General features: G+C 38.8%; 1 protein-coding gene across 1 annotated transcript; it reads right to left on the reverse strand.

The window, feature by feature from the left end:
* Window positions 1–2,749: 2,749 nt before the first annotated feature.
* On the reverse strand, window positions 2,750–10,925 carry LOC125360143 (receptor expression-enhancing protein 3-like). The gene is given in 4 exon segments (XM_048358182.1): window positions 2,750–3,464; window positions 3,466–3,565; window positions 10,531–10,623; window positions 10,741–10,925. Coding segments are annotated over 4 exon segments (1,008 nt in total). The 3' UTR covers window positions 2,750–2,834.
* Between the last annotated feature and the right edge of the window lie 326 nt (window positions 10,926–11,251).

The raw sequence follows: 11,251 nt of genomic DNA on the forward strand, positions 1-11,251 counted from the left end.
GACAAGTCACTGATAGAGTTATGATAGAGACATGATTTTCAGTAGTATGATTTGGATCTTGTCATTGAAGCCCTGGCTCCTTTTTTGAAGAGCAGGCAATCTTTTCTGGAGGAGCTGTTGGCACTGATTCATCATCACCTAGGGCCTGTTTTGCACTCTGTTCATAGCCTTTGAAAGCCACAGTGTTGTTGGTAATTAATTCAGAGAGAGTTCTGAGAGAGATGTGACATCAGTGAGGATATTATAAAAGATCAGAAATCCTCTGGTTATTTCAAGCAGAGAATTAATATAAGATGGTCTGGGCTGAAAGAAAGATTAGAAAAAAAATTATCATTGACTTTCTAGAAATCAGGAAATTTAAGAAACGACAGGAAATTATTACTGATATTCCTAGCTGCTGCTATGCTAAATGGTGTAATTCATGAATAGCTAGAAGCTGCAGGACAGTGTTGCATTCGCCTCTCTGCTGAAATACACATAAGTCATACAACTTCTCATCATCTGGGACCTTAATAGTTTTTGCTTTCCAGATCTAGTACTTACCTTCCCTTGTATTCTAGCCTAGAGCCTTGCTTCTTGGAGTTCTGGGAAATGTACATTTCCTGGTCTACAGACTCAGGGAAAACAGTACAGAAATGGGGGCAAGGCACCAGAAAAGAGTGCTGAGCCAACAACAGACAATCCAGCACATGATCCTAGCTGAATGGTGGTGCGGGGAAATGCAGGTGTGGATTGGTATGTCTGAGCTCTAATAACTTTGATTTTGTGCCTTTAGATAACTCACAACTTGTCTTTTATGAAACTCAGTTTCTGCATTTGTGAAGATTTAGTTTTAAAATTAGACTACTTTGTGATGAAAGGCCCTTTAGGCCTTGAATTTCAATAGCTTTGGGGAATGTAGTTCTTTGGAATTCAATCACTTAAAATGAACATTGACTTCTCTATTTGTGAGCACTGATGACTGAGCATTCCATTGGAAGTAGAGGCTCCAGGCAAATGGGCTGAAGAAGTCTAGCTCAGGTCTATTCATGCTCCATAGAGGTGTTTTCTATCCTTCTCTCATCAATATGCAATAAGAGAATGTTTTGGAGATAAGCTTTTGTTAACTCAGAGGCATCTGTGCCTGGTGTAAGCAACCAACTTGAAGACACATGTTAGTCTTGCTCCTACTTTCTTTCACCATTTTCCCTACTCACTCCACCTTGTAAGGTAGGGAAACTTTCATCAAGAATGCACATACATCAAATACCATGAAGAGTTCAATCCAAAAGTGTGGATTAGACAAGGGACATTTTGTTGCTGCTCTCTCATGACTTAATAGCTCTCTGAGGGGGCTCCAGCTCAAGTTTTCCTGGGAAAAGTCCTTTTCTGATGCACAGCAAGCACACCTGGGAGGTCAGGGCCACTGCTCAAAGGCTGAGCTCACCATCCAGAGCCCACTTTCATCATGTGGAAACTTGAGAAAGGTGGTTTTGAATACTCAGTATTGAATCCTGAGCTTACTCCCTCCAAAGTGAAAAGATAGGTGTAATTGAACTCATTGGGTTCCGCTGGAATTTCCAATGAGGAAGCAACTGAATATTTGATTTCATGCTTTACAGAGAAAAGGCCTTGATCACCACACAATGTCAGCAGTTGTCGCCTCTTGTGGGTGGAGAGAGTCATGGGTAGAGGTAGGGAAATGTTAGGAAATTAGGCTTCTTAAACCTTAAGTATACTGAGACGAGATAAAATGACTCAGTACTAGGTCAGTTTTGAAGATCTGTGCTTTACATTGCTTACTTTTTCCCTAAGAGAAAAATCAATTAAATTCACTTTTTAAAAGCAAAAATTGACCATTTACATGAAAAGGTCAATGCTGCAATATGTTTACCATAAAATATGGTTATAAACTACATGTTGTTTTCTTTCTCTGTGAATTTGAGTAAATTCCTTAGAAGATATGAGATTTGAGTGGACCACGATGGAAGTGTAAGCACTTAATATGTACATGCTGGGTAAGATTAGTAACAGAGAAGAAACATTTTATGTAGAAACTTTGAGTTCAGGTGTAAATTATAATGTGAGGGGTATTATTTGAGAAGTACAAAGCGGCCATAAATTTACTGTTCATGAATCAAAAGTGCATACCAAATAAGGTGTCTTTATTTTTTTTTAAAAGAGATGATATATTTCAAGGCATCAATTTGACATGTCAGAGTATGACAATGATAAACTGTCAATAAAATTTAACTCAATGTACAGTTGTCAGATAAGTAAACAATTCTCAAGTGTGCAAAACTAGTCAGGAAAGTGCTATATAGATACCTGGTTTTCAAATATTTGTTTTAAGAACTTTCAGTTAATGTTAGGTATTAAAAGATAAAAATTTAAAGAATATATATAGAAGGTTCTTTATAATTTTACATTATGTCCTTTATCTATCACAGCCCTACCAGAAGCCTATTTCATTACAATCTTCATGTGATAGAAATAACACAGATGGAGGTGAACACAATGTAACACAACAATGATAAAAAGACTCTTCAAGTATACTCTGGGTTTTTGTGTCATCTTGTGTTCCAGGCACTCAATATTGCATTTGAAAACAGCTAACATGATTTTCCATAATCTGATACATACATTAATAAACCTTGCATAACGACCTTTAGTAGTCAGTATTCTGAAATTGTTAAGCAAAACCTATATAAGTTTACCAAAGTAAATACTATCACCGCCACAATCCAAACAATTAATGCGCAAAACCTAAGTTTATCATGATAGAAAATGAGCTCCACCTCCCAGCCCAAACTGACTTATTAGCGTTATTTATCTTGGGATATTTGAAGTGTAGACTAAAAATACACTTGTGGTCTCTTCTTCACTTTGTACTTTAGGGAACCATACCGCACCTCCTTGCAGCCTTTGACAGTTTTCACTGATTTCATGCTTTGGGATCTTCTCAGCCCTTTGTGTGTTAACATCTCATCATCCGAATATGGACCTTCTTCATCAGTTTTTTCACCTCGATCTTTCAGTGGAATTCCATAAGCTGCTGATTCGCTGGGGGCTGCTTTGCTTTTCCTTTTAGCTTCTGGTAAAGGCTGATATGGTCTTTGTCCCACAGGCTCATCACCTTGGATAGCTGTCAAGTCATGCATACTGAAACTGCGCAAACGCTCTGTTATTGCTCCTTGGCTCTTCACAGCGGCAGTGACGGCAGCAGTAGCTGCCAGGTTTAAACCTTGCCGTCCAAAGTTCACCATGGTCTCATAGCCTCGCTCCTTTGCCTGCACAATGTAATCATCAATTTCCCTTTCCTTTGAAGAAAGAAGTGGATGAAGGAATTTTCTATATATTAAACTTGCTCCTTTGGTGTAGGGAGAAAGTAGCCATATGACAAAGGCAATCTTCAACTCATAGTATAAGGGAAACCAAGCGACTATTTGATCAGCTACTGTTTCAATCACAGTGTAGATGGCAAAAAACAATCCAGTACATCATCCAGCGAACATACTCCTTCACATTTTTTGTTTTCACAGCTTTGTATGAATAATATGCAGGATAAAGCATTCCAAACACCAGCCTATATTCCTAACTTCTTGGGAGGCTGAGAGAAGGATCACGGTTTGATGTCATCCCAGACAAAGTTACAGGATCATCTCATCTCAAAATAACCAGAGCCAGGTGCCTGTGACTCAAGCCTATAATCATCACTATTTAGGTGGCTGAAATTTGAGAATTGAGACTTGCAGCTGATCTCAAATAAGGTGTCTTTAAAACAGAAACACACATAAAACAAAGTTACCTATTGATCAATTGACAAAAAAAAATATTGTGACCAGAATTTTATAGGAACCTTAACCTTGTATAACCTTGGGAGCAATGGATCATTGTTTATTAGAAGAGAAGAGAACCACCATACATAATGGGAATTGACTATCTTTGTCCCCTTTGAATTAGGTAATAATATCAATAATAACCTATCTTAACTACTTTATACTATATGTCAGGCATTGCAGTAAGGGTGAAAGATAGTGATGAAGGAGACAGACATTGTCCCTTCTCTCCGGATTATAATAGGTCGTGGGAAATACAGATTCTTGTCTACTCATTACAAAGTGAAGAGTAAGATGAAAGGGAGTTATGGCTCAGTGTGGGAGGATGTAACAGAAGGCACTAATCTACAGATAGGTACTATTATTCCCTCATGCACAAGAGACGTGGAGGCACAGAATGACAAAGTAATTTTTCCCAGATTCCCTCTTCCCACTGAGCACAACTGCCACTGGGGGTGGAAAATGTTGAGAAGCTGGAAGGCAGGAGTGGTGAGTAATTTCACTATAAAAGGAACCTTGATTTATTAAGATTCACTTTAAATACTACAGTAGAGAAAAGCAGTGTTGGGAGCTACTTCAAATGAAGACAGAAACGATGAATCTACAGCACTTCCATGTTAGTGACAGATACACATGTCAGTTTCTAAGAGTTTTCATTATTTACAGTTGTTGGAGGACAAATCTGCTACAATAAAGCAAGATAACTATGTGAACTAATTTTAGTCCCTAAAATAGGGAAATATAGACTGAGGCATTTTTCTTTTTTTCTTTCCCCTTCCCTCATTTCTCAGGCTTTGTTGCTTTTCTTAGAACATGGTTTCCACCTGAGCTGTACTCCATTTTTTTTTATAATTATCTTATTTTCCAGTTATTGAGAATAAAAGAAAGAAGGAAAAAGTGAGTTGAAAATAGTTTTCTCTTGTTTCACTCTCACTTTGTAGAGATTTAATTTGTTCTTGGTAATGGGTAACATCTCCTCAGGGGCCCTGGTTCCTTATGTACTAAAAGCAGAAAAATCTATAAGAAAACCCCTGTTTTTCTTGTTACTATGAATACAACAGCACCTGCTCTGAACTTACAGGAAGAGGCACTTCCCAATTATAGGGTTAAGGCTCAAGAGAAGCAGGAAATGAAGAGTTGAAGGAAAAGGAAGTTTCCCTTAGAATGGTTGCAGAGCTTAATGAGCAGCCTGACAAGGCAGCCCCATTTCCATACCAGACCTCTTCAGAATTCTTGGAGAGGGCACAGACTCTCCTCACCTTTTTTAGTGGTGTATATGCCAGTTTTGCTTTCTTATATTAGAGAAACTTTGCTTCTTCAGATGGGTCTTGAAGAGCTATTGATTGTGTGTAGAATGCTGTCCTACTTCTTTGTACTGTTTTAGAGTACAGCAGTCCCTGAAGTGGATGGGGATGAATCCCCATAGATTTTCTGATGGGAAATAGACCCTTGAGAGAATATGATTTATCTAGGGCTATCTAGCCAGTGAGTAACAGAGCTACAATTTAAAACACTGTTAGAGGTAATAGATCACACAGAAAACACAGGCAAGAAAATGTCTTCTGCAAACCTAAGAGGCAGAGAAAACAGACCTTTCCAGATGGGCAGATAAACACAGGAAGAATAGAAGGAAACAAGCCTCAAATGGGAGATGACATGAATGGGTCTTTAACATACTTCTCAGTTCTAACACAATATTAATGGGCTCAGTTCTCCAATCAAAAGACATGGAGTGGGCTGGGGATATGGCCTAGTGGCAAGAGTGCTTGCCTCCTATACATGAGGCCCTGGGTTCAATTCCCCAGCACCACATATACAGAAAATGGCCAGAAGTGGCGCTGTGGCTCAAGTGGCAGAGTGCTAGCCTTGAGCAAAAAGGAGCCAGGGACAGTGCTCAGACACTAAGTCCAAGCCCCAGGACTGGCCAAAACAAAAACAAAAACAAAAGACATAGAGTGACTTTCTGGATGAAAATGCAAGATCCGGGGCTGGGGATATGGCCTAGTGGCAAGAGTGCTTGCCTCTTACATGAGGCCCTGGGTTCACTTCCCCAGAACCACATATACAAAAAATGGCCAGAAGTGTCCTGTGGCTCAAGTGGCAGAGAGCTAGCCTTGAGCAGAAAGAAGCCAGGGACAGTGCTCAGGCCCTGAGTCCAAGCCCCAGGACTGGCCAAAAAAAAAAAAAAAAAAAAAAGCAAGAGCCAACCATCTTGCTGCCTATGAGAGACACATCTAACTGACAAAAACAAGTATTTACTCAAGGTGAAAGACTGAAACGAAGTCTTTCAAGCAAAAGTCCTTTACTAACAAGTCAGCAATATTAATATCGGATAAAACAGATTCCAATTTAAAATTAGTCAGAAGAGACAAAGAAGGACATTTCCTTTTATTAAAAGAAACTCTCTATCAGGAAGACATAACAAGTCTAAACATTAGTGCTTGAAATGCTGGAGCTCCCAAACTTCATCAAGCAAATACTAATTTACCTCAAAGTGCACATTGATTGTTGGTGACTTCAATACACCATTGGATAGATCATCCAAGCAAAATATCACCAAGGAAAATTAAAAGTTAAATAGCTGTATGGATCAGCTAGACCTAACAGGCATTGATAGAATATTCTACCCAGGAGCATCACAATATATGTTCTCAGCAGCCCATGGAACATCTTCCAAAATATACCATATCTTAGGTCACAGAGCAAATCACAGTGAATTCAAGAATATCAAAATTATTCCCTATATCCTGTCAGACCACACAGAATAAAATTAGTTCTCAACAGTGAAAGCCATCTCAGAAAATATTCAAACTCACAGAAACTAAACACATTACTAAATGACCAGTGGGTCATTGAAGAAATAAGAAAAGAAATGCTGAAGTTTCTGGAATGCAATATAATCAGATATACAATGTATCAGAACCTTTGGGACACAGCTAAGAAGAAAGTTTATAGCTACAAGTGCCTACATCAACAAATTAGAGAAAAAATTAAATTAATAGCATGGAGCTCTACCTCAAGCTTCTAGAAAAATAAGAACAAGCCAAACCCCAAACCAGTAGACATAAAAGTAATAAAAATTAGATCAGAAGTAAATGAATTAGGGTCCAAAAAACTATACAAAGAACCAACAAGACAAAAAGTTGATTCTTTGAAAAAATTAACAAAATTGATAATCCCTTAGCAAACCTGACCAAAAGAAGTCTATTTTCTGTGATAAATTCTCTCTTTGTTATCAGTACCTGCACTGATAACACATTCTCCCTCTTCTTTCTCTTTTCAGATCTGTAGCATGTTGCTATAAAGGCTGATAGAAATACTTTGTGTATCATTAAATATATAATGGGATGTCCTTTTCTGTTCAATCTGCACTTATAGACACAACACTGATGAGTTTTAGGTCTCTGTCTGCTTTGGTAAAATAATAATAATAATAATAATACAAACCTTAATTGCAAGCTGAATATTTTGATGTTTGTTTTACAGTGACTAGGGAGAGAGGCATTTACAATATTGTTTCTCATACTGTGGAGCTTCAGGCAGTGGACTCATAAAGTGAAATTTATTTGCTCTGCTGGTTGTGCTGATTGAATGATTGTTGCATCTGGGCTGACATGGGGGCGGGGGTGGGGTGAGATCGGGTGGGGTGGGAATCTCCATCCCAGGAAGGAAAAGTAAATAGATATTAAAGAACACTGGGACTAAATTACAGCAGAATGTGGGGCTTGTGTTGTGGAGATATTTTCTTCTTCTTTTTTCCTCATTCTCCTCTTTCTCCTCTCACTCCTCCTTCTTCTTTTGGAAATAGGGTCATGCTTTATATCCCAAGCTGGCCCGGAACTTGCTACATTGTTCAGGTTGACATTGAATTTATAATCTCTATGCCTTAGCCTCCAGAGTGCTGGGAGAATAGAGAGATATATACTTTCAACCACTTGAAAGTGATTTTTATCTTTTACTCCTAGATTTGTGGTGACTGTGGGGGTAAGTGCCTTGTTAAGGTAGCATTCTAAAGGTTGTAAGCAAGTGATACTGACCTTTATGAAATGCCTTAGTTTACAAAGAATCTACATACATTATTTCATTAGGTATCTTCAACATGTCTGAGCCTGAGGTGTGGTAAGGATACTATGCCGATAAGGAAGGATAATGACTTTAAAAAAACATTAGGTGATGGTTCGAAGTGACATAGCTCATTAACAGTGGGTGGGTTGTCAGTGTTCCTTTCACCACAGATTGGGATTCAGTGACTTAATGAATAGCAAGAAATAGGAAATAAGAAATCATCTGTCTCTTTGGTGTAAACCAGCTGAACAACTGATGGGGGGAGAGGGAAAGGAGGAGGGGGGAGGGGGGAATGAGAGAGGCGGTAACAAACAGTACAAGAAATGTATCCAATGCCTAATGTAGGAAACTGTAACCTCTCTGTACATCACTTTGACAATAAATAAGAAAAAAAAAAGAAAGAAAGAAATCATCTGTCTCTAGTTAACAGCTTTTCTGGGATCCTACGATTCTGCCAAGAGCACAGAGTACAGAAACTGCTTTGAGGGCCATTCTATGCATTGTTAGACAAAGATTTTACCCACCATAGAGGACAGAGGGCTCTATTTGAATCACCTTCCTTCCTTCCTTCCTTCCTTCCTTCCTTCCTTCCTTCCTTCCTTCCTTCCTTCCTTCCTTCTCGCCTTCCCTCCCTCCCCCCCTCCCTCCTTCCTTCCTTTCTTTTATTTTCCAGTAATAGGATTGAACACAAAGCCTTATGCTTGCCTGGAAGATGCTGCATCACGCAAGCCATGCCTCTAGCCCTTTTTGCTTTCCTTATTTTTTAACCAGGTCTTATTTATGCCTAGGCTATCCTACTCTGTTATCTTTCTATTTATTCTTCTGATGTAGCTAGGATGATAGCTACATGGGAAAAATTAAAGTTCTGCACCCAGAATTTTAATTGGTTGAGTTGGAGTCTTGCCAACTGTTTACCCAGGTTGGCTTTGAACTGTGATCCTCCCAATTTCTACTTCCCAAATAATTAGGAATATAGATGTGAGCCACTATACCCAACTGAAATGATATTTTAATGGCTTCACTATTGAATCCTAGTCTTAAAAGAAGCTAATAAATTTCGTTGGAAGCTTATATGCAGTATAGAAACAAGAGAGGCTTTATTATTGTTGTTGAGAATAATGTAATAACTAGCCTGAGGAGGCTTTAGTTTCAGTGGATACTTAATATATGTCCATGGAATTCCCAGGTAAACATTGAAGGAGATAACAGTTATTATACAAACTTATTTTCCTAGTTTCAAAAGTACTAAGACATATCAATATAAATATCATCCATATTTGTAATATTGAAGTAAGAATTTGAAATCCCCTGCCCTTCCCTCCCATCTGCTTTACCAATTTCCTTGACTGCTTCTTTTTCCCTTATGATTTCTTCAGTTTCATGAACTGTGCTACCATAGTATGTGTGTGTGTATAATACAGGATACACACACACACACACACACACACATATTATTTTGGTGTTAGTAGTGGGGCTTCAATTTAGGGCAACTCAGGGCTGGGCTGGGCACGCTATCTTAACTTTTTCCCTCAAGACTAACACTCTACCCCTTGAGCCACAGCTCCATTTTCAGCCTTTTGGTAGTTAATTGGAGGTAAGACCCTCGTAGACTTTCCTGCCCAGGCTTGGCTTCAAACTGCAGTCCTCAGATCTCAATCTCCTAAGTAGCTAGGATTACAGGTATGAGTCTCGGACTCTCTATAGAAATAATATTGTTATGCAAATAATATTTTATGTAAATAATAGCCACACCTAACAGTCACACATTGCTTTGTCACTGGTTCTTTTGAGTCTCCTTATGTTCATGATGGCTTTTGCTTTTCAGTTGTTAAGCTAGTATCACAGTAAGTTTTAGATAACCAGTCACGTGTTCTGCATGAATCACAGGTTAGTGAGGGAGATATATCACACACACACACACACACACACACACACACACACACACAATTCTGCCTGGGTCTGATTCAACACTGGTTCTGAATTAGCTTTATGATATTTTACCATATAAAATATACTTATGTGACATCATAAGGCCAATTTTGAATGATACTGAAATTCAGAGAAACAGTTTTTACTCAAACTCAAACCACTAGGAAGGACTCTAACAAATGTATGGTGGCTTTGAGTGCAAGTGTTTTATGTTACCCTTTTGCTCACAGTTTGTTGTTTTTCCCGTCAAAGCAGGTATGTGTTTTGTAATATTTAACCAGAATTAAAGGAACTTCCCAGCTTCAAAAGTGTTTAATGCAGCCAGTAAAGACATGTGACCACCTGAATGGTTTGAAAGTTCATGGAATTACCAGTTACTGTGAGAACAACCTTGATCTATTAGGATTTGTACTGTGAAAAGTATGGAAATTTCACTGTTGCAACATTTTCCACTAAACAATTAAAGATTCCCAGCCCTATTTCTGTCTCTGGCTTCCCTGTGAAAATATAACCAGGACTGCCTGATACTTCATCTGAGCCTATCCTGAAATTACCTATTAACACTGACCAGCCTCTGTCCCATAATGAAAGCTATCAGATTGCAAGGGATTCTGATAGGAGTACATTACTAAGATGTAATTCATAACTAATAATTGTTTGGGGGTGCTTTAAGGTTAATGACTCTTAGTCTACTTGAAACTGGAGTATTAGATCCTACCTAGATCCCAACTCCAGGAGTTTCATGCCGTCACTTGCCCCTCTATGCCAAATCAAGGGCAGAGAACTTAAGTTTATTACATGCCATGAGCAGCTGTGGGAAGAGGAAGTAAGTAATTCAGTCCATTTTCAGCAGGCAGACATGAGCTGTTATAGGTTTAAATAGAACTGGGGCCAGAGGGAGAAACATGTGCTAGGTTAAATACATTACCAGTTGCAGGTGTGTTCAGAAGTGGCCAGAGATGGTCTCAGGATTGTCTTGTGGGACTTGGTTACAACAAGAGCCCATGACTCTGCCAAGTCTCCTGTCCATTCCTTCCTGGCTTCCAAAATGGCTGCAAAGTAACTGTAGGAGAAAATGCTCTGGGCAAAGGACACAGATACAGAGCAGAGCATGCTAAGATTCCTACCTTTTATTCAGCTTTTAGTTAATTCACAGGCCCAAGAAAGGAGTCAGTATTTCTGAGCAAAAACAACTGTTAAACACTTATTAGATATATAGATATGGGATTTATAGAAACTTCATAATGCAGAGATGGCATTCTATGCTTCAGGTTGTGCTGTGCTTGTGCTCCTGTTTGGCAGTGAATGATTAGGAATGAGCAGTTCAGATCTCACATAGCAAAAGCATTGCTTCCCCTGCTGGCTGGGACTGGCTACTTTGGTGGGAAAGGAGAAGTAACAGTTTTTGTTTTTTTTTTCTTCGGAAGACAAAGGACAGC

The sequence above is a fragment of the Perognathus longimembris genome, chromosome 11, assembly GCF_023159225.1.
Source record: "Perognathus longimembris pacificus isolate PPM17 chromosome 11, ASM2315922v1, whole genome shotgun sequence".
Taxonomy (NCBI): domain Eukaryota; kingdom Metazoa; phylum Chordata; class Mammalia; order Rodentia; family Heteromyidae; genus Perognathus; species Perognathus longimembris.